Source organism: Ochotona princeps, chromosome 6 (genome assembly GCF_030435755.1).
Source record: "Ochotona princeps isolate mOchPri1 chromosome 6, mOchPri1.hap1, whole genome shotgun sequence".
NCBI classification, from domain to species: domain Eukaryota; kingdom Metazoa; phylum Chordata; class Mammalia; order Lagomorpha; family Ochotonidae; genus Ochotona; species Ochotona princeps.
Window position 1 is genome coordinate 35,732,514 of NC_080837.1, and position 24,306 is coordinate 35,756,819.

At 44.3% G+C, this 24,306-nt stretch overlaps 1 protein-coding gene across 10 annotated transcripts in view; it reads left to right on the forward strand.

Annotated features, from left to right (window-relative positions):
- The window catches only part of TTBK2 (tau tubulin kinase 2), a 132,750-nt gene that overhangs the window by 17,584 nt on the left and 90,860 nt on the right, over positions 1-24,306 (forward strand). For 3 of the 10 annotated variants that reach the window (XM_058665986.1, XM_058665984.1, XM_058665985.1), the window contains 3 exons: positions 4,630-4,722; positions 12,629-12,764; positions 23,319-23,466. In XM_058665986.1, coding sequence (XP_058521969.1) covers positions 4,649-4,722; positions 12,629-12,764; positions 23,319-23,466 — 358 coding nt within the window. In that variant the 5' untranslated portion in view covers positions 4,630-4,648. Of the gene's footprint in view, positions 1-4,629; positions 4,723-12,628; positions 12,765-23,318; positions 23,467-24,306 lie in introns of those variants that run through there. The other 7 variants (XM_058665987.1, XM_004578139.4, XM_058665983.1 and 4 more) reach the window with 6 other exon arrangements.

Below are 24,306 nucleotides of genomic sequence, written 5' to 3' on the forward strand. Positions count from 1 at the left end.
GGACAAGTCTAGTCTTAGATATATTTCAGTGTTCTGAAGAACTCCCCAGAATCTGTTTCCAGGTTTATCCTGATGGTTATTCTGGGATTCAAGCCTTGTGTTTTGTTGACTTGAAGATCCCAGTTCCTTGCTAGCTGTTGATACTTTTTTTTTTAAGATTTATTTGTTTTTATTGGAAAGGCAGATATGAAGAGAAGGAGAGACAGAGAGAGATCTTCTATCCGCTGATTCACTCCCCAGATGGCCACATGGCCAAAGCTGAGCTGATCCAAAGCTAGGAGCCCAGAGCAGCTGTTGATACATATTAAAAGCTAAGTTATATATTATAGCAGAATTTGCCTCAGTTCTTTGCTGTGTGGAACTTTTCCCAATCCATCCATATTGTGAGGTAATAATCATTGTTGTAAAACATAAGTTTTGAGTTCTTTGTTATGTAGCAGTGGGTAAGTATATATACCAGGCTCTGTGGGTATAGGGCAATAGTTCTCAAAGTTACATACAGCCAACTTCCATTTCATTCTATTATCTTTCCCACTGGTGATTTAGCGTGATATAGTGAAAATTATTTGGCTTTTATAATTACATCTCAGGTTATGTATGACTGTTATAAATATACTTTGCTCTTAAATGTATTCACTTCGTTGTATAGCCATCATTACTGTCTTAACGCCAAAGGTTTTTACCTGCCAGATGGAAATTCTTTGTCTTTTACAGTATAACTCCTTATTTCCTCTCCTCTCCCCTGTGTCCACCAGTCTAGTTTTTATCTCTAGCAATTTGGCTATGCTAGGTATCTATTATAAGTAGGTATCATTTGAGCTGCCTTATTTCACCTAGTACAATGTTTTCAAGATTCATTCATGTTATGTTTATGTAGTATGTCTCATAATTTCCTTCCTTTAAAGAATTTTCAATTTAATTATATGTTGTATTTTGTTTATTCATGGTATCATGAATAATGCTACTATGAACATGGGTATACATATATCTGAGTGAATCCTTGCTTTCAGTTCTTTGGAGTAAATTCCTGGAAGTGAATTTACCTTATGGTAATTTGATAATTATTTGAGGGCTCAACAAACTGTTTTTCATAGCAGCTTGTCTCATTTTATATTCCCATTAGCAGTCCACAAGGCTTCTAATTTTAGTTTTTTTTTTTTTTAATTTAAAAAGCAGAATTACACAGACAGAGAAGACAGACAAGAACATCTTTCATCCACTGGTTCACTCCCCAAAAAGCTGCAGTTACCAGAGTAGGGACCCAAACTTAAGCCATCCTCTGTTGCTTTCCCAGGCCATAAATAGGGAGCTGGATCAGAAGTGGAGCATCTGGGACTCAAACTAGTAGCCATATGGGTTTCTGGCACTGTAGGCTAAGGCTTAGCCTACCTACTCTGTAATTGTGTCAGCCCTAACTTCTACTGTTCACATCTTTTTTTTTTATTATTATTTTTAATTCATTAATTACATTGTATTATGTAACACAGTTTCATAGGTACTTGGATTCTCCCCACCCCTCCCCAAACCCTCCCACCATGGTGGATTCCTCCACCTTGTTGCATAACCACAGTTCAAGTTCAGTTGAGATTCCTCCATTGCAAGCATATACCAAACATAGAGTCCATCATCTTATTGTCCAGTCAAGTTCAATGGCTTCTTAGGTATACCCTCTCTGGTCTGAAGACAGAGCCAGCAGAGTATCATCCTGATCAATTAAAAAACTCCAACATACCATCAGCAAAAATTTACATCATTATGGAATTAATTGACATAGTAATGAGTAACCAATATGGTAAAAGTAAATGCGAGTTCTTAATGTTCACATCTTTTTAAAAAGAAGATTTGTTTACTTTTATTGGAAAGGCAGATTTACAGAGAGGAGGAAAGACAGGTCTTTCATTTGCTGGTTTACTCCCCGAGTGGCCACAATGGCCAGAGCTGAGCCAGGAGTCAGGAGCTTTTTCCTGATCTCCTACTTCTGCACAGGGTCCCAAGGACTAGGGCTATCCTTCACTGCTCTCCCAGGCTATAAGCTGGCAGCTGGATGGGAAGTAGAGCAGCTGGGACACAAACCAGGGCCCATTTTGGATGCTGGCATTTGTAGGCTGTGGATTAGTAAGTTGAGCTATCATGCTGGCCTGAGGCCTCTATTATATGGATAGTGTCCCTTGATTTACAAAGTTTTAAATTTGGTGAAATCCTGTTTGTTTTTAATTTTGTATGTTTATTTTGATGTCATATCTAAGTAATTATTGCCAAACCTGCTGAAAGACCAATGTGAAGCCTTCAGGTGTCTCAAACCTGTCAAGGCAGTAGATAACAATAGGGTGTATGCTGCCTGAACTTATTTTCCAGGAGAATGCCACTTAGAGTGTGCCTGTGGTTGAGTCTGACAAGGAAGACCAGCCCATTAGAAGATTCTAACGAGTCTCTCTGAGGGTCACTGGAGGTCAGTTGTGATGCAGTATCCCACAAAGAGTGTGCTTAGTACGTAGAAGGGGGTCAAGTCAGTACTCAGCCTCAAATGCTTCCTAATCCTTGTGTCTCATGGTGGTGGAGTAGGGGATTCCTGGGGCTCTGAAAGCTTCAGCTGAGGCTTGGTCCACATGGAGGGGACATGTGAACAATATTAAAAATAAAAGTAAAATAAACCAAAAAAACCAATCAAAGCAAAACAAACAAAAACCGTGGAGGGGACGCTATGCAGATGGAGTTCGCTGAGCCTGCTGAGCGCAAGGATGTGGCCATCTATGGAGTGGGGTGACAGCAGGGTGGAGAGGAGGAAACTGCCTGGAGACAGCTGGAGCTGGGGCACTGTTGAGATTGGCTGCAAGGGCCAGCCCAGTGCTTTTCTGTATGTAATATTTTTAAGACATGAAGAAAAACTTTAAAAATCTGTGTTATATGTTTCATATTTATTTTCATCTGCTGGAAAGGCAGAGAGAAAGAGAGAATGAGAATCTTCGTCTGCTGTTTCACTCCCCAAGTGCCTGTAACCAGGAGCCCGAAACTCAGTCTAGGTGTTTTATGTGGGTTTCAGCAACCCAGTTAATTGAGCCCTTTGCTACTAGTTCTACCAGTGGCAGGAAGCTGGAGTTTGGAGTAAGAGCCAGGTATTAATCCCAGGGCTCTGATTGGGAACATGATTGTCTTCATTGCTAGCTAAGTGCCCATCCCTAGTAATGTTATATCTTAATTTGGTTAGGCCAGTATTCAGTTTTGAGTTATTATGACTCTATGAAAATGCTTTTAACATCTATGCAGTGACATGTAATGGGAGTATCTGTCTTTCCCTTGCTAATTTTTACGTTCCTGGAGTTAGTGATAGTATTGTGTTTTTCTTTGGTTAGCTTCCTGATCACTAATTTATTTCCAGACTTTCCATTGGTTACATAACTCTCTACTCAGTGCATTCATGTTCATGAGGGTATTTAACCAGTGACATCATGTTTGAGAAACCCTATCTGGAGGTTTGTGACTTCTAGTGTACAGTGCTGTTCAGCTGGACTGTTGTATATACAGTTACCCCCTTTGTATATACAGCTGTCCCCCTTAGTTTCCCTTTGCAATTGCATTTGGATTTTTTTTTTTTAACTCTCCTGTTGTACTCTTTCCTGCATGGGGCTTGTGTAATTTTATTTCTTATTTATATCTCTGAATGGAACACATTCTCAGTATGGAAAATAAAGATATTTAAACCATAGATATCTGGAAATATCTATATTCTTCCTTCACACTTGACAGAGTTTGGCGAGTATAGAATTCTAGATTTGAAGTGTTTTTTCCCTCAGAATTTTTGAAGGTGTAGCTTTTTTGCTTTCTGACACTAAGCCTTGCTGTTGAGTTGCTTGTGATCATTCTGATTCTTTATATGAAATGATTTTTTCTCCTTCTTTTTGGAAGTTTGTAGAACTTTTTTCTTGGAATTCTGAAATTCTTCCAATGGATCTCGGCATAAATCTTTTATGCTGGACACCTGATGTGCAGAATTAGAAAACTTGGGTGTTTCAAGTTGAAAAAATTTCTTGAGGTTCTTTACTGGGGGGAGGTTATTTGGGAGGCTATTCTGTTTCCTTTATCTGATCTTTTATTCTGAAGTTGAGTCTTCTTGACTAATCTTTGACTTGTTGTCTTTTTTTTATGTCTTTGTTTATCTCTCTACTTTCTGAGTTGACAAAAAGGTGGACATTTGATGTACTGCTTCAGATTTCACTTGGGATGTGTGTGTCCCATAATGTTTCAAATCCTGACTGCTCCACATCTGACCCAGCTTTCTGCATATGCACATCCTGGGAGGCAGCAAGCAATGGCTCAATTACTTGAACCCTTGCTGTCCATGTGGGAGATCCCTGATGAAGTTCTGGGCTCCTTGCTTTGACTTGACCTGACTTGGCTATTGAAGACATTTGAGGAGTGAATCAGCAAGTGGAAGATGTGTCTGTTGTTACTGCCTTTCAAATAAAGTGGAAATACTATTAGAAAAAGATAACAATGAGAATGCAAAACGTGTCATATAGTTCTTATGGATTCAGTATCCATCTTAGGATATCAGTGAGAGGTTTTTTTTTTTTTTAACTTTTCACCATTCATGATTTATGACAAATACTTTACACCCTTGATTCTTTCCAGTCAGAAGTTCTTTGAGACGATGCTGTTGACTTTGGCCAATTGGAGAATGCAGCCATCTGACTCACCTATCCTGCGAGTGGTCCCACAGATAGTGTAAGTTTCAAGCTAGAAGGAGAAAGCTGAAGTTTTTAAATTAATATAAAAAAATTTTATCTGAAAGGCAGAGCAAAGGGGGGGTGGAGAAAGAACGGGAGATAAAGAAAGAATGAATCCTCCATTTGTACATTTTCTCCCCAAAAACCCTAATACCTGTGCTAGGCCAAGCTGGAAGCCAGGAACTCCTTCTCAGTCTTCATTGTGGGTGGTAGAAACCCAAGTTCTTGAGCCATCACCTGCTGCCACCCTAGGAGTACTTCAGCAGAAGGTGGAGTAGATTAGAATCAGAAGTAGAGTAGTCACCAATTTGGGATACAGACACGATTAGCCACAACTTAACTGCTGTGCCACATGCCAGCCCTTAAGGATTTCTTCTTTAAAAAAATTTTTTTAAAAAACACCTTCCTTTCACTAGGCCATAGTATCAGAAGTGGAGCAGCTGAGATCCAAACCTGGAGCCCATATGGGATGCCAGCACTGCAAGAAGAGGCTTAACTTACTAGGCCATGTTGCCAGCCCTGAAGTTTTACTTAGACTGTTTCCTCATAGTTTGTTTTTTTGTTTTCAAGTTTTGTTTGTTAATCTGTGGTTATCTGTTTTTAAAAGTGAAGCTGTGGGATTTTTTTGTAAGTGTGTGTGCTTGTGTGTTCTGACAGTATTCCTCTTTTTTTTTTTGTAAAGATTTAATTTTTATCACAAAGTCAGATATACAGAGAGAAGGAGAGACAGAGAGGAAGATCTTCCGTCTGATGATTCACTCCCCAAGTGAGCCGCAACGGGCCGGTGCGCGCCGATCCGATGCCGGGAACCTGGAACCTCTTCCAGGTCTCCCACACGGGTGCAGGGTCCCAATGCATTGGGCCGTCCTCGACTGCTTTCCCAGGCCACAAGCAGGGAGCTGGATGGGAAGTGGAGCTACTGGGATTAGAACCAGCGCCCATATGGGATCCCGGCGCGTTCAAGGCGAGGACTTTAGCCGCTAGGCCACGCCGCCGGGCCCCAGTATTCCTCTTTCTAGCCTCATTTGTTGACTGACTGTTCTCCAGTTTTCCTTAGAGAGCGCATGGGGGAGAAGGGAATGAAGTATATTCTTTAAGTTATACTTTACTCAGTTTCTTTCTTTTTGGTAGAATATTTTCCCTCGGGCCTGGTGCGGTAGCCTAGCAGCTAAAGTCTTCCTCACCTTGCATGCACTGGGATCCCATATTGGTGCCGGTTCTAATCCCAGCGGCCCTGCTTCCTATCCAACTCCCTGCTTGTGGCCTGGGAAAGCCTTGGGACCCTGTTCCCGTGTGGGAGACTTGGAGAAAGCTCTTGGCTCCTGGCTTCAGATTGGCTTAGCTCTGGCTGTTGCAGCCACTTGGGGAGTAAACCAGCAGATGAAAGAGCTTTCACTCTGTCTCTCGTTCTCTCTATAAAGCTGCCTTTTCAATAAAGAAATAAATAAATCTTTAAAAAAGGATATACTGATTTCAAGAAAGTATATGACATTTAAGATCACTAGCCAGTCTAAAAAGGTTGTATTATTTCATTCATATGAAATTCTGAAAAAGCCAAAACTGTAGTGACAAAGAACAGATGAGGATTAGTAATATTCTAAACCTAGATTGCGGTTGACAGTTAATGTTATGAGTCTGATATAAAACACTGATTCAAATTGCTGAATCTTGGGGCCAGGTGTGATGACTTAGTGGCTAAACCTTCACTTTGCACATGTTCGGGTCCCATACGGGCACTGGTTCATGTCCCGGCTGATCCACGTCATATCTACCTCCCTGCCTGTGTCCTGGGAAAGCAGTAGAGGATGGCCCAAGGGCTTGGGACCCTGAACTTGTGTAGGAGACCTAGGGGAAGCTGTTGGCTCCTGGCTTCAGATTGGCTCAGCTCCAGCCGTTGTGGCCACTTGGAGATTGAACCAGTGTACAAAAGATCTTTGTCTCTTGTCTCTCCTCCTCTCTGTAAATCTGACTTTCTGATAGAAATAAATATTTTTAAAAATCCAGAACATGTGTTTAAAAAATAGAATGGTGAATCTTGTGGTATCTGAATTACATTTACGTGAGAAAAGAGCTTCAAATTAATTGGCCATATTTGTGTGGATCTACTTCAGGATTTTTACACTTGATCTTACCCAAAAGACCGAGAAGTGATACTTCAGGATTTTTAATTCTGATATCTCTATGGCCCTTTGCTGATAACTCACTGTTTTGTTTGCTAAGTGTATAATAAGTCTCAAAATAATTTAATGTAATTCTTGACATTTTTCATATTTCGAAAGTATTTTGGGTTTTTTTATTCATCATGTAAGTTTAGAACAAATTGTCCACAGAATCTAGGCTTGGGATGCTTTTGCAGTTTTTGTTGTTGTTAAATATTATTTACATATTTGAGAGGGCTTCATGCCAATGTGGGTCTCTTAAGGTGGGAAGCATCAAGACAGGAGAAAGGTAGGGGAGGCAAATGTTTCGTTTTTTTTTTTTTTCTCCTGTGTCTGCAGGGAAAATGGGGAGGTGTCTGCTCTGCTGTCAAATGTCAGCAGCACCAGGGGTTGAAGGACAGTGATGGTGCCTTAGAGACTCCAGTGTGGGGAAGAAAGTTCTGAGGGTGTTACTTCAGTGGTTTTGATAGTTCTGAGACACCATCAACTTCATTGCACCAGGGTTGAGAAAATCTTTCCAAAGTCTACTGGCTGACCAAGTCTATCTTAATGCATCCACAGACCCAGACGCTTGCTGCAGAGCTTAGCCAGAAGAATGGTTGTATCAGCTCTGCTTTCCAAGCTCTGACGAGGCACTTGATGTCCTCTGCTGGCCTAGATAAGCTGCTGTCTTGTCTCTTGTGTGCGTATGGGCATGCTATCCACTGTGTAGGCATCAGCAACTGAGGAGGTCCAGTCCTGATATGTCGGGGTCTTCAGTCCCGCAGAAGAATTCACCCGACACTCCAGGCTCTGTTTCTTGAGGAACTTTATTTTTCCAACCAGTCCATTTCCCAGCCGGTCGACTGGACTTCTACTACCTCCCATTTTTCTTCCGCTTCTCTCTGCTTCCTTTCCCAGTCTCCTCGTTGCCCCTAGTCTTCTTCTGTCCATCCATCCATCTGTCCCAGTCGTACTCTGTCCTCCGTCTCAGTCCGTCTATCCATCTCTGTCTCCGTCTTCCTGTCCTGGCCCACTTCTTCCTGAAACCCCCGCCGCTAAATACAATCCTAGTCCAATCAGCTTAAAGGTCACCGATGCACGCGGCAGGCACGCCAATCATGGCTCTGATCACGCGTAGCACACGTGCTAAGCATGCAGCTACGGGCCAATCAGAAGGCACTTCCTGAAACCTGTGTACCGCCAAGCTCCGGGGGGGAGGAGAGGTCTCAGCGCCATCTTAGGGCACATGTGCAGTGCTCCCGACACTGATACATGCTCCCCAAGTTTGGAACCACATATATTGTGATTTTCCCTGGCCAGGATTTGAGTCCAGCCATCTAGTTGGGGAGGTCCCTCAGGAAACCTCGCCTGGGGTGACCCCTCAGACTTGACTTTTGTGTGTGTCAACCAGTGCAGGATCAAGGTTGGTGCATTATCTGCACCAGCCAGTGCACATACTGGTGGATGCAACTACCTCGTCAGTTCTACCCTCCAGGCCCATTTCTTACACCAACTGATAGGTGCTGCAGCCTTCGCCCAGCCCAGCCAAGACTGCCCACAGGCCTGATCTTCACACATACACCAGTAGGCAGGCCTCAGCCCTGATTTTAAATGTGCTGGCATATGCTGCTGCCTAGCCTGATTTTTCTTGTATTCCTTCTAATTCTTGTGCACACCCAAGGATGCTGAAGTTTAGCTCTGTCCACCCCACCTCCAGACCCACCCACACATACATAGATGGATACTGCTACCTTGACTAGTCTGGCCTATTCCCAGCCCTGGTTCTTATGCTCACCAGCAGGAGCTACACCCCAGAAGGGATTGCCCACAATTCCCTTATCAGGCCTGTTCACAGTCCTGGATCTTGCTCTTGCCAGGGGGTACTGCCCCCAGAAAGGTCAACCCACATTCCTAGTTCTCCTGCTCACCAGTAGAAGCAGTGGCCCAGTAAGGGAGTCACCAAAGTTCCCCTAACAGGCTTGCTCCCAGCCCTGGATCTTGAGCATGCCAGTGGGTGCTGCAGCCCTGCTGCTGAGACATCTGAGATGCCCTGCCTCCAGTCTTGGCATCCACCAGCAGGTACTGCAGGCTGGCTCGGTACCAGCTCTCGGTGATGGGTGCAGCAACCTAGCCCAGCCTGGCTTACCCTCTAGCCCTCATGCAAACTGTCAAGTGTTATCAAGCCTGCCCTGGGCTGTGCCCGGTCATGGTTCTTGCGCATGCCTGGTTCTCACTCATGTCAGGATTGGCATAGCCTGGCTCACCTCCAGAGAGAGTGCATATGTATGGCAATGGGTGCTGGTTTGGCCTTTCCCCAGCCCTGGCTTCAGGCCCACCAGAGGGAGTTGTAGCCTAGTAGGGAAATTCCCCTAGTTTTCCCCTACCAGGCTCCATTCCTAGCTCCAGATCTTATGTGTGCCAGTGGGTGCTGAAGCCCTGTCTGACATAACAGCCCCCACTTCTGGTACTCTCCAGTGGGTACCGTGGCCTCGCCTGACTAGCTTACACCCATTCTGGCTCTTGCTGGTGAGTATCCCCTATCAAATATGACCTCAGCTGCCCCTAACTCCAATACATCCTCAAACCCTTTCCCTGGGCAACATAAAGTCCTGTGCAGCCCCCTCTTCCACCTGACTGCTGAGGGGGTGGTGTGTCCTGGCCTGGTACTATAAAAGGATAAATGGAGTAGCCAAGACATTAAATTGGCACCCATATGGGGTGCACCGCAGGCCATAACTTTAACCACTATGTCACAGCACTTACCCCAATTTATACTTTTTCTAGTTTTTGGTTTCAAAGATTCTATTTTATTTAAGACATTTTTGACAGGTAATTGTACATATTTATGGGGTGCCATGTATCATATATATATTTTTAAAGATTTGTTTTTCTTGGAAACACAGATTTACAGAGAGAAGGAGATATATAGAGAAAGATCTGTCCGCTGGTTCACTCCTCAAATGGCCACAATGGCCAGAGCTGAGCCGATCTGAAGCCAGGAGCCAGGAGTTTCCTCCGAGTCTCTCACACAGTGCAGGGTCCCAAGGCTTTGGGCCATCCTCGACTGCTTTTCCAGGCCACAAGCATGGAGCTGAATGGGAACAAGAGCAGTTAGGACATAAACCAGCACCCACATGGGATCCTGGCACGTGCAGGGCAAGGTTTTGGCCACACTGAGCCATTGCCCTGGGCATCAAATCATAGAATATTTGGGTTGTCCTTCACATCAGACATTTGTCATTGCCTTGTGTTAAGAACATTAAAATTTTTTTGCTGTTTTCAATTGTATGATGCAATATTATTGGATATAATCAACCTTCTGTATAATAGAAGACTAGAACTTATTCTTCATATCTGGCTTTGAGTTTCTTCATTTTTTAAAAAACTTTTATTTATTTTTATTAGACTGATTTATAGAGAGTAAGCAGCAATCTTCTATCTACTGGCTCATTCCCCAAATGGCTGCAACAACCAGAGATGAGCCGATCTGAATCCAGAAGCCAGGAGCCTTTTCCAGGTTTGCTGCAAGGGTGTATAGGGTCCTAAGGCTTTGGGCCATTCTCTACTGCTTTCCCAGGCCATACCCGGGGAGCTGGATGGGAAGTGGAGCATCTGGGTTATGAATGGCACCCATATGGTATGCTGACGCTTTAAGATGGCAGATTAACCTGTTGAACCATGGCACTGGCTCCGTTTTCCCTACTTCGCCTATCCTCCCCAGCCTGTAATAACTACTCTTGTATTTATTTCTTTTTCTTTGATTTATTTGTTTATTTGCAAGAGTTACAGAGAGGTTAGGAGAGATGAATGAAAGAGAGCGAGCGAGTGCGAGCATTCTTCCTTCTGCTGGTTGACTCCTTAGATAAGCACAAAACAGCTAGTACTGGGCCAAGCTAAACCCAGGAGCCAGCAACTTCATCCCAATTTCCTACATTGATGTCAGGAGGTCAGGCACTGGAGCCATTCTCTACTGCTCTTTTCAGGCCATAAGCTGGGAACTGGATGGAAAGTGAGGCAGCCTATGTTTGAATTGGTGCCTATATGGGATGGTAGCATTGCATTCGGTGGCTTTAGCCGCTGTGCCACAATACTGGTGCTTCTGTTCTTTCATTTATATGAGCTGAGCTTTTTTCAGATTTCACATACAAGTAAAATAATTTGTCTTCCTTCTTTTGGTTTATTTTACTCACATCACGTTATCTAGTGGATCTACATTACTATGAATTTTGTCCTTTTGAATATCCAGATAGTATTCCATTATGTTCTATACTACCTTTTCTTCATTCATCTGTTGATGAGTATCTAGGTTGATTTCATATCTTAGGTATTGTTAGTAATGCAGGTGTCTCTTTATACTGCTTGCATTTATACTGATTCCATTTCCTAGTGATGGGATTGCTGGATCCTGCGGTATTTCTGGTGGCTTTTTTTGAAAAGTTAGAGACAAGAAAAGAGAGAGAGAAAAGGAGGGAAGAAGGGAGAGAGTGAGAGAGAGAGAGAGAGAGAGAGAAGGAGAGAGAGAGAGAAACGAGCAAGAGAGAGATTAGAGAGATCTTTCATCCACTGGTTCATTGCCCAGAGAGTTACAGAAATATATGGTCTGCAAAACGTAAGGTATTTACTTTCTGACCCTTTACAAAAAAGTTAACCAACACTTGTGATCTGAAATAACTTTTAAATCACTTTTTTACTTACTTTTCCTTCCTTTTTTTAAAAGTAAAGCTAATGGCTAAAGATACTCAACAGTTGTTCACCTTTTTATGCAAAATGTAGCATGTTATAAAGGCATTACAATATCTCACTTTTCACTGAATGGTGTATCCTGAAAATCATTCTGTGTCAATATATCTTTCATTTCTGGACCAGGTTACAGTTTTTATCTCTTTCAGGTTATATTTTTATACTTCCTTTTTTAAAAAGTTAATGCTGTTTATTTTATTAATATCCTCTTTCTTGCATGGTTTTGTGGGATTTGATCAACAATCTTCTTCTATATTCATGTCAATTTTGTATACTTTTTAAAATTTTAGTATTTGTTGAATTTACTTGGGAGAGAGCGTGGAGAAGGAGACAGTGAGAGGTCACAACCCCGAATCCTGCGAAGGCTGAGAATGGGCTACACTGAAGCTGGAACCATCCACTTGAGATTGGTCTCCCATACAGGTGCCACCCAGCTGTTTAAACTATCACTTGCTTCCTCCTAGGTCAGGCATTAATGGGAAGCTAGGACTCAAATCCAGGTACTGTGGATTAGAATACAGACATCCAACCAGTGCTGCACCTTAGCTCTACATCAAACGCCTATGCTTTCTTTTTTCTTTATTGCCTATGTTTTTAAGTGCATTTTCTAACATTAAAATATTATTAACTCTACTGGTGATAAACTCTAACTTACAACAGTTAAACTCTAACCTATAGTAATTTAAGTAACATCTTTTTCTTTAGTATTGTGTTATATTAACAATATTGATTTGTCTGTGTTGAGTGCCATTGACACCATGTAGTCTAGCAATCTGTTACTCTAAATAGTATCCATGCTGAGACAATGACTTTATATTATTTAGCTGTTTTACTACTCATTTATAATGGAGAGATATATCTTTTAAAAGTATGTATTAAACTGGTTAGGGTACTGAATTTTAAAAAAGTTTTTTCCCTTTCCAATAAAGTGGCCTAATATATAGCAACAGCAGGGTTTCTGGTGCTGGAATGTTATTTGTGTTAATTAGTAGCTCTAATGTGCTGCTGTTTCTTTTGTTTTAGGTTAAATGGAAGCCACCTTTGGGAGCTGGATGCCTGTGTAGCTGTTCTGCCACATCAGTGTATTGCAATGAGTGGGGGAGGAGAACAGCCAGATATCCTCAGTGTTGGAATCTTAGTCAAAGAGAGATGGAAAGTGGTGAGTGTATATCTCAGTGTGTGTATCTGTATACTCATCTGGAGAGTAATTTTTGGTATCGTGATTAAAAACAGCAATTAGAAAATAACATTCACATTGCTTATATGACCAGGTTATTTTCTATAATTAACTTCAGTTTATATTATCTCTCTTTTTAAAGATTTTATTTATTTTTACTTGAAAGGCAGAGTTACAGAGAGAAGGAAGACAGGGAGCTTCAGTGTGCTGGTTCACTCTGCAAATGACTACTATGGCAGCGGCTAGAGTCTGGCCAAAGCCAGGAGCCTGAAGCTTCTTCTGAGTCTCCCACATGGATGCAGGGACTCAAAGGTGTGGGCTGTCTTTTACTGCTTTCCCAGGCACATTAGCAGGGAGCTGGATGGGAAGTGGTGCAACCAGGGCCCTTATGGGATGCCAGCACTGCAGGTGGAAGCTTAATTTACTAAATAATGGAGCTGGCAATTTGATGGAGCTGTAATTTTTTTTAATTATTTATTTTTATTGGAAAGTCAGATTTACAGAGAGAAGAAGCGGCAGAGAGAAAGATCTTCCATCTGCTGGTTCACTCCCCAAGTGGCTACAATGGTTGGAGTTGCCCCAATCTGAAGCCAGGAGCCAGAAACTTCTTCCAGATCTCCCATGTGGGTATAGGGTCTCAAGGTTTTGGGTCGTCCTCTACTGTTTTTCAGGCTACAAGCAGGGTGCTGGAAGGGAAGTGGATCAGCTAGGACAGGAACTGGTGCCCATATGGGATCCCGGTGCATGCAAGGGAAGGATTTTAGCCACTAGGTTACCATACCAGGCCTCTATAATTTCTTATTCTTGCTTCATGTAGTACTAAATTTTTCTAACTTCTAATAGCTGACATTTAGCAAGATAAATAAAACATACTTAGGGAAAGAAAAATTAGAGAAATAAAGATGTTCTTAGGGGAAAAAGTGTTTAAAAATATTGAATTATTCTTTCCTTTTAGGCTCTTTTAAGATAATTTAAAGTGTATATATATGTAATGAGTGATATAATGAACTTCACTTTACTCATGACCCATCATAAACAGTCATAAACTTTAGTTAATCTATTTATTTGAAAGAGAGATAGAGGGACAGAGATCTCCTATGTGCTCTTTTGTTTTCATGGTAAAAAAAATATATATATATTTTAAAATAATCTTACATAGTTGATTATGGTACAAAGGGTCAAGGGTTACAGGAAAGTGGGAAATACCATTGTTTCCACACTAATATCATTTTTCCCTTGTATCTGGGGTCAGGGGAGAAACAAAGGGAAAAGCCCCACACAGCCTCCCACCCATCCCTGGTCCCTGAAGTGAGGTACGCTCCGAGGGTGCTGCTCAAGCAGTGTTTTTTTTTTAAAGATTTATTTATTTTTATTACAAAGTCAGATATACAGAGAGGAGGAGAGACAGAGAGGAAGATCTTCCGTCTGATGATTCACCCCCCAAGTGACCGCAATGGCCGCTGCTGCCCCGATCCGAAGCTGGGAACCTGGAACCTCTCCCGGGTCTCCCACACGGGTGCAGGGTCCCAAAGCTTTGGGCCGTCCTCGACTGCTTTCCCAGGCCACAAGCAGGGAGCTGGATGGGAAGTGGAGCTGCTGGGATTAGAACCGGTGCCCATATGGGATCCTGGGGCGTTCAAGGCGAGGACTTTAGCCGCTAGGCCACGGCGCCGGGCCCTCAAGCAGTTTTGATAGTTCAACAGGTCTGAATTGCTGCCAATCTTGCAATTTCAATCGCGATGAAACCTATTCAGAATCCACTGGCTGACATAGACTCTTGATGGTTGGGGTTCTGAGTCCAGCAGTTCAGTTGGAGGGATCTCCAAAGAAACTTCATCTGAGATGATCCCAAACCTGATTCTTGTTTGAGTTTGCCAGTACAGGGTCTGGCACAGTCCATCGCGCCAGTCAGCTTATGCACATACTGGTCGTTGCAATTGCTAGGTCAATTCTGTTTCCAGTCCTGTCTTCCACTTGAACCAATGGGTGTTGTAGTCCAGCTCGATCCTACCCACTTCATACCTGGTCCTCATGCAAACCAGTGGGAGCTGCAGCCTAGTTGGGGCGACTCCCCATAACCCCCACCAGGCCTGCTCCCTACTCTGGTTCCCATGCATGCCGGTATGTACCGCAGACTTGTTCAGGCTGTCCCACTTCCCATTTAGCTCTCATACTTGTCAATGGGTATGGAAGCCTAGTTCAACCCAACCAACCTACTATCCAGCCCACACACATACTGGCAGGTGCCTTTCTGTCTAGCCATCCCTGCCCCTGTCCTGGTGTTCGTGCTGTCCAATGAGAGTGGTAGCCCCGAGGGAGGTGTCCACTATTTCCCTTCTAGGCCACACTCACTCTGAGATTGTGCACTCTCCAGGTAGTTCTGGCATTTGACTTGACAGAATTAGCCCCCAGTGCCAGCCTCTGCCATCTGAATCTGCGGCAAAGTCCAACCAACCTTCACCCACTCTAATTTTTGCTTGCACCAGTCAGAATAGTCAACCCAGTCTGGCCCTTCCCCAATCTCACTCACATGAGGCCCACAGGTGTTGTAGCCCTGCCTGATCTGGTCTTCCCCCATCCCAACTCATGCTCTCCAATGGGAGTGGTTGTCCAGCAGGGGAGCCCACATTCCTCTGCTGGCTTTACCTCCTCCTCCTCGGTTCTCACATGGGCTGTTTGGGTGCTGCAACCACATCTGGTATGGCTCACCTCACCTTGGCATTCCTTAATTTGCACTGGTATGTGTTGGGACCGAAACTGGCCTGACCCACACTCTGTGCTGGTGCTCGGATTCACCAGTGGTTGATGTGAACAGGTTCAGCTTGGTCTGCCCTCCACTATGCCATATGTGTGATGGTGGGTATCTTTCTCTGGCCTGGTCTGGGTTGCTCCATATCATGGTTCTTGTGCTCATCTGTAGGGGCTGTGTTCTGATAGAGGAGATTCCCAAGCTCCTCCTTCAGAACCTCTCCCTATGCCAGGTCTTGCACATACTGGTGGTTCCATGGGCCAGCTCTTATTGCTGACCTTCCATCCATTCCAGTTCTTGGTGTTAGCTGTTTCACCCCAGCCAAGGCTTGTCCATATCCAGACACTGCTCACACATGGCTCAGTAGGGGCAGAGACCCAACCTAGTCTGTCCTACATCTACCCAGATTCCCCAGAGCCGCCATATGGTGCTGGCGTCTAGCCCAGCTTGGTGTGCCCAGCCCCAGTCCACATTTGTGCCTAGGGAGACTGCAGCCATATCCACACCAGAACGCAGCCCCCACTCCAGCCCCCGCACCCTCCCGTGGGAACCCCAACCCAGCAAGGGTGTACTGTCACAGCTCCCCAACAGAAGATTGCGTGCATTTCAGTGGGTGGTCTGACCCAGTTGGCTTAGCCCCTCATCTGTCTCAGCCTTTGCCCTTGATGCTGTGCCGTAGTATTCCTGCCTTGCGAAGACCAGTTGGGATAAGAGCCTAGGTTGGAATGACATGTGCTCCATCCTGATTTCTTTTCTTTTTTGTGAGTTGTGGTTTGCTTGGCCCTGCCTGGTCCTCCCCCTTCCTGTTAACAGCTCGGCCCACCCCACATCCTATTTTAGGATGCAGCTTCGGGTGGTGCTGCCTTGACCTGCCCGGATTACCATCAGTTCCTTTACCCTTAGTGATGGCAAGTGCCATGGTCACTCCTAGCTTAGCCCATCGCCACCCCAGCTTGTGAGCTAACCTGCGGGGCTTATATTTCCACAGGGTTGGGTCCACACTTCCCTCATAGAGTTTACCCCCGGACCAAGTTCTCTCATGTGCTGGTTAGTGTCTTGCCCCTGCCAAATGGACCAGTCCACTATTCCACCACCCAATCAAGTATTGGTGCCTAGCCCTGCCAGACAGGCCCCCATCCATAGCTTTGGTGTGGAGTGGTGTATGGCAGTCAGTGATGCTCTATGCTAACAGCCCATCTAAGGATTCCTAATTTAGCTAGTGAATCAGTCTGGCCCAAATAGATCTTATGGACACTTCCCTCAAACCATCAGGTCTCAGTCCCCACACTTGCCCGAAAGTTTCATGACCCTATTACTGGGAATCACCCAGAATTCATCTCTTACCTACACTAAAACTGGCCTTATTCATGGGTGTCCCTAATCAGCAACTTCATATCCTAAAAACCCCTGGGTGGCCCGTAGGCAGAGCCTGGCACCATTTGGTGCACTGCCCGCCCAAAGCCAAGGACTCAGTCACTGCCTTTTGTTAGTGGCTTTGGCCTGAGTCCCCAACATTGGATCCAGCCTGGCAGGGGCACCCCCACAGCAGCCACACTGTAGGGAACTGCAAACTGCCACCAACCCCAAGGCCCAGACCCCTCCCAGACTTGGCCTTCTATGTGCTCTTTCACTCTTCAGATACCTGTAGTAGCCAGAGCTGAGCTGTGCCCTAGTTGATCTTGATTTCCCACGTGGGTCGCAACAACTAAGTGCTTGAGCTGATGCCTCCCAGGATGTGCATTAGTAGGCAGCTGAAACTGGGAGCAGAGCTAAGACGCCAACCTAGGCATCCTAATATGCAATGTGCACATCATGAGCAGCATTGTAGCCACTAAACCAGTGTTTACCCCATAGGTCATTGTGTATCATCTCTTTTATCCTCTAGGATTGTTTAAGATTTACTTGAAAGTCAGAGTCACAAAGAGATAGAGACAAGGAAGGGAGGGAGAGTTAGAGAGAAATAGATCTTCTCTCTCCTGGTCCACTTACTCCCCAGATGGCCTCAAGGGCTGCGGCTGGGTCAGGCCAAAGCCAGGAGCTTCATCCAGGTTTCCCATGTTTGTGCAGGGACCCAAACACTCAGTCCATCTTCTGTTGCTTTTCCCTGGCCAGTAACAGGGAGCTGGATTGAATGTAGAGAAGTCAGGACTTGAACTGGCACCCATATGGGCATGCTGGCATCATAGGCAGTGGCAGCCACACAATGACACTGGCCTCTCAGAATATTCTAAAGCAGTTTTTACCCCTATTGCTTTTTTTTTCCCTTGATGTACTTTGCTATGTATCTTTGAAAAAGCAGGAATTTTTTTTAAAAAGATACTATTATTATCACACTTAAAATGTCCAGTAAGTTCTTAATATGACTATATAGCCTCCAAGTTTCTACATTTCTCTTATTTGTAACTTGTTTTTGATAGTTTTGATCAATATCAAAACAAGATCTGAATTCTAGAGTTGGTTGACATCATTAGAGTTTCCTTTAATTTCTGGGATTCTCTTCACCTATTCCTCTTTTTTTCTTATGCTTTATTTAACAAAGAACCTTGGGGATTTGTCTGTGGAATTTGTCATTTTTGAGGCCTGAGCTGTGGCATAGAACATTAATCTACCATCGTCAACATCACTGTTGAGCCTGGTTCCAGTTGCCTCTGGTCCAGCTCTGGTCCAGCTCCCTGCAAAAGCAGTGGAGAAAGTCCCATGTGGATGCTTGGACACATGCATTCCCATGGGAAACTTGGCTTCAGTGTGGTCTGGCTCTGGTCAGTGCAGTATTTGCAGAGTGACCCAGGAGATGGAAGATCTCTCTTTCTCTCTTTGTAACTCTGCCTATCAAATAGATAAAATAAATCATTAAAGGAAAGAAAAGGGAGAAGAGAAAAGTAGAGGGGAAGGGAGGGATGGGGAAGACTAGAGCTTTGAGAAAAGGCAGAAAAGAAGGAAAGAAGTAAGCAAGGAAGAAAGGAGTGAGGAAGTGAGGGAGGCAGGGTAGAAGGAAAGAAAGAAGGAGGACCGGTGTGCTGGCTTAACAGGCTAATCCTTCACCTCCAAGTGATGGCATCTCATATTGGTGCTAGTTCATGCCCTGGCTGCTCCACTTCCCATCCAACTCCCTGAGTATGACCTAGGAAAGCAGCAGTGGATGGTCCAAGTCTTTGGGACCCTGTACCTCCTATTCCAGGAGATCTGGAAGAGGCTATTAGCTCTCAGCCCAGAACAGCTCAGTTCTGGCATTGCAGCCACTTGGGAGTGAACCAGCAGGTAGAAGATCTTTCTGTCTGTTCTCCTCTCTGTACATCTCTCATTCAAGTAAAAATAAATTGATCCTTTTTTTTTTTTTAATGAAAGAAAGGGCCCGGTGCGGTAGCCTAGTGGCTAAAGCCCTCACCTTGAATGCACTGGGATCCCATATTGGTACTGATTCTAATCCCAGCGGCCCTTTTCCCATCCAGCTCCCTGCTTGTGGCCTGGGAGAGCAGTAGAGGACGGCCCTTGGGACCCTGCACCCACATGGGAGACCCAGAAGAGTTCCTGGCTCCTGGCTTCAGATCGGCTCAGCTCTGGCCGTTGTGGTCACTTGGGTGGTGAATCAGCAGACAGAAAATATTCGTCTCTGTCTCTCCTCTTCTCTCTCTCTCTCTCTCTCTCTCTATCTCTATATATATATATATATATATATATATCTGAATTTGCAATAAAGATAAATAAATCTTAAAAAAAGAATGAATATGTTATTATTTGCATTTTGCTGATTGCTTCCATGTAGTATCAACAATTTTTTTTAAAGTAATACCTCTAAGAATGGCACTGGAGTGTTGACGTAAGTCCAGCTGCTCCACATTTTTTTGTGTTTGTTTGTTTTATTGGAAATTCAAACATACAGAGAGGAGGAGAGACAGAGAGGAAAATCTTTCATCTCCAGGTTTACTCCCTAAGTGGCTGTAATGGAACTGTGCCAATACAAAGCCAGGAGCCCAGGAGACTTTTCCGGGTCTTCTGTGCTGGTGCAGGGTCCCAAGGTTTTGGGTTGTAGTCAACTGCTTTCCCAGGCCACAAGCAGGGAGCTGAGCTGGATGGGAAGCTGGGCCGCTGGGATTGGAAGTGGTGCCCATGCAGGATCCCAGTGCATGCAAGGCTTAGCCACTAGGCACTTTAGCCACTAGGCCACCATGCTGTGCTGGTATCAACATGTTTTTGTGTCTTATGTATTTCATGCAAATTGGCAGTTATGACTACAGATTTGATCGAATCAATTTGATTTTTGAGTTGGAGCATTATTCCTCCTTAAATGATACTGTGAACTGGGGCATGCCTGGCTAGGCTATCATACCTGCTGGTTTGCATGAGTCAGGGATGGGAGCAGACTGGGCAGGGCCAGGCTGTAGCACTCACCAGTGAGAGTTGGGACTTAGTTTGGGCAAGGTCAGACCAGGATGTAGCATTTGATGACAAAGGTCAAGACAAGAGAAAGCTATACAGAGCTGGGTCACAATATCTGCTGGCATGCACAAGATCTGGGGCTGGAAACAGGCCTGGTTGGGAAGCTAAGGGGACGTGCTGGCTAGGTTGTGGTTCCCATTAGTGAACGCAAGAGCTGGAATGGGGATGGTAGTCTGGGCTGGACATGGCTGCAGTCTCCCTTGGCATGGGTGTGGACAGGGTCTGGGGCATGCCAGACTGGGCTAGACTCCAGCATCTACTGGTGCTTGTGAGAACTAGTGGGTGTAGGATGGGCTGGGCTATGTTTCCAATCCCATGGGACCACATGAGAGCTGCATTAGGACATGGACCAGGACAGGCTGGACTGTAACATGCAACAATAAGAACCAGGTTGGGTATGCACCAGTTAGGCAAGGCTACTCTTCTGCCAGGACAGGAGGTGGACTAAGTCAGCCGGAGCCAAGGGCCCACTGGTGTGTGTGAGATCTGCTACATGAGATCTGCCACTGAGAGGAGTTCCCCAAGCTCTTCTACCCTCCCGATAAAGGAGCTTGGGGAACTCCTTTGTTGAGGTGCAGCCCCTGCAGGTGAGTGCAAAAATCAAAGCAAGGAGCAGCTCAGAGCACCTGCCATGATACATGTGACTTGGGTATGGGGGCGGGCCAGACTAGGCCAGTTCATGACACCCACTGGCAGATCTGAGAGCCAGGATGGGGTGTGGGACAGGCTGGGTCTGGCTGTATCACCAGCAGTTCATATTAGGGATGGGACTTGGAGCTTAGCTGGAATGGGGACAGACTGGGCTTGGCCAAGCTGAAGCACCTGCCTGCAAATGCTGAGGAGAGACAGGCCACATTAGACTGGATCACTGCACCTGTCAGCACCTGTGAGACTGAGGCAGAGGGGTGAGCCTGGTAGGGGAGTAGTGGGGACTCCACTGCTGGGCCACTGCTCAGGCTGGCGAGTGTGAGAGGTAGAACTGGATGCAGACCAGGCTGGGCAGGGCTACAGCACCTGTTGGCCTACATGCAAACTGGGTTAGGGAGAGAGTCAGACTGGGGTATCAGATTGTATCCACTGGTACAGGCATGAGCCAGAATAAGGGCAGGTGGGTTGGGCTTTGCTGCTGGCAAGTGCTAGTACTGGGAGCAAGTCTTGTGGAGCTAGACTGCAGAACCACCTGGAGAGTACACTATCCAGGGCAGGGAGTGGGTCCATGGAGAGGTTGTGGCCTCCTCTCTGAATGGCTGCGGCACAAGAACCAGGACTGGGGGCGGCCTGGATGGACAGGCGGTAGCACCCACTGGCATGAATATGTGCTGGAGGATGGAATTGGTTGGGTTGAGTTAGGCCTCAGTGCCCAATGATGTATATGAGATCTCAACAGGATGTGAGGGCTGACTGGACCAGTCTACTGCACATGCTGGCAGGCACAGAAACCAGAGCTAGGGGACCAATCCAGTGGAGGTTATTGGGGTCACTCTGATTGGGCTGCAGCTCCTCCTGTGATACATGGGGGCTGAGCATGTGTTGGGCAGGGCTGGACTGGGCCGCAGCAACCATTAATTTGCCGAGAATGGAGGACAGAACAAGTTGACCAATTACCTCAGTGAAGCTTGACAGCAAATTTCTGGACCAATGGAGACTTGGAGATGGACTATGACACCCAGTTGACCTTGGAAGGATTTCTCATTTTTGGAGCAGCGATATCAGCAGCATCTCAGAAGTATTGAAACCACATGAGCAGAACCCTCAGAAAGTGCTCCACAATGGGGAACTTGGGATGATACTGGTGGCAGTTCCTTATCCCCCGGGTAATGCAGTGGTTGGAAGGCTGGCCGTGGTTTCTCCTCTCCTCCATTTACCAGAAGTAAAAGAAAATGTGTAAACAAGGGTCTCACCCACTATCCCCAATCCCAGATCCTTCCCATCCTGATCAACTATATAGTGCCTGGCACAGTAGCCTGGTGGCTCTAAGTTCTCACCTTGCACGTGCCAGGATCCCATATGGGTGCTGGTTCTAATCCCGGCTGTCCTGCTTCCCATCCAGCTCCCTGCTTGTGGCCTGGGAAAGCAGTTGAGGACGGTTCAAAGCCTTGGGGCCATACACCCACGTGGGAGACCTGGAAGAGGAGCCTGACTCCTAGCTTCGCATCAGTGCAGCTCTGGCCATTGTGGCCACTTGGGGAGTAAATCAATGGATGGAAGATCTTCCTCTCTGTCTTGCCTCCTCTCTATATCTTACTTTCAAACTAAAAAAAAAAAAACCTTAAAAAATCAATAAAATTAAAGTAAAAAAAGAAGTAAAATAAAAAGAAGTGAAGCAACTAAGATTCAAACTGGTTCCTATAAGGGATGGCCACTTTACCCACCTTGCCCATCTGGGAAGATAAAATCTAACAGAAACTTCACTTCTAGTCCGTCTCTAATTTGTATACCTTCATTGTACTAAATGTCTCTTCATGTCATAAAAATAATGTTTTAGGGCTTTAGCAAGCCAGTTTAGGATTATAGCTGGTTGTCCCACTGCTGCTTCTAACCCCCTACCATAGCAGGTACCAGATTAGTTCCAGGTAAGATTTCACTTGGCAGAAGGATTTTCAGGTTCAAAAAGTGTGAGGACATTCATCTGGCACACAATTAAGCTGCCACTTGAAATGCCCATAGGTTATTTCGGACTGCCTAGCTTCATCGCTTCTCAGCCTTTTGGCTAAGATCAAGTGTGGAGTGCCTAGGTTCAAGTACCTTCGACATTGTGTGCCTGGTATGCCCCTGGGAGGTAGTAGTGATGGCTTAAGTAGTTATGTTCCTGCCAATATGGGAAACCCAGATCGAGATATGGGTTCCTGGCTTTAGGGCCCTGATTTTTGCAGACAGTGGGGAGTGAGCCAGTGGATGGCAGTGTCTCTGTCTTTGTCTCTTTCTGGTTCTGTGTTTCTCTGCCTTTCAAATAAATCCAAAAATAAAAATGAAAATAAAACAATTTTAAGTCTTCAAGTTGTTGCCTTCAAATTAAAATAGTATAGGTGATATAGAGTGGTGTTTGTGGCAAATGGTTCTTTCAAATACCATGCTTTTTGTGTAATTTTTGATAATGACTGTGAACCAAATTTTAGAACTGTAACTGAAATTTCATTGGTTTTTATCAATAAACTTGTAAAAAAAAAGCCTTAGATTTATTTACATGCATGTATTTTCTTGACACAGATAGTTAAAATAATAGTATTGAAATATCCTATCATAAAATAAGAATAAAACTGTTGATAATTTTCTAAGTTTGAGAAATGAATTGGTTTTCAGTCAGAATTTTCTAGTAATTTAAAATGTGTGTGTCTTTATTTTCTGTGCAGTTGAGAAAGATTGGGGGCGGTGGTTTTGGAGAAATTTACGATGCTCTGGATATGCTCACCAGGGAAAATGTTGCACTGAAGGTGGAGTCGGCTCAACAGCCAAAACAAGTTCTGAAAATGGAGGTTGCTGTTCTGAAAAAACTACAAGGTAAACTGCTTTGTATGATACACACAGTTTATGTTTGCATGAGAATGTGGTATAATTATCCTTCTGAACACTTTAGTGACTAACTGAATAATATGCTATCAGCCAAGGATAAACATGTTGAGCCTTTTCCTCTAGGAAGTTTTATCACTAGTTAGTAGTAGTGGAAGGCATGTTTTATAGCTCAGAATAATTGGAGAGAAGAGTGAATCAGCAGAAAATTCTGCTGCTTAAGAAAGTATTGTCAGAAATGGTAGAAATTACCTGCTTTGTTTTTTAGTCGTAACTACTGAGTTGTTCCTATCCATGTCTTTGGAGACAATCATGCTTTAATCATATTAAGAAAACTGCTTTAAAATAACATTGGGGGATGGGTTAAATAATATTATTCATCATCTATTTTTATTGACTGTGGTTTCAGAGAATGATTGTATTTTAAGTCTACTTTATTGCTTGGGTCCCTTTTTTTTTTTTACTACAAGGACAGATTTTTTTTTTTCTGACATTGAATATGGTAATATGAAACCATAAACACAATGTATATATTGCTAGTTTGTGTCGTTTTTGCATTCTCAGCTTAATAATGCACCCTGATATTACTGTCATTTAAATATTTGATGTGAATCACAATTAGATAGGAGTGGTTATTATTCTTGCCTTGAGCTTTCCAATTATCTAAGTTTGCCGGTTTGTTTATTTGATTAAAGCATAATGTTAATAAAATTACCAATCTGTTTAGCAGCTGTGTTTTATCTCAAACTTAGCTTTCCTGCAATATGGTAAGTCAAGAAGACTCATAACTAGAAAAAAATGACTGTAGAAGGAAAAACCAGAGAAAAAGAT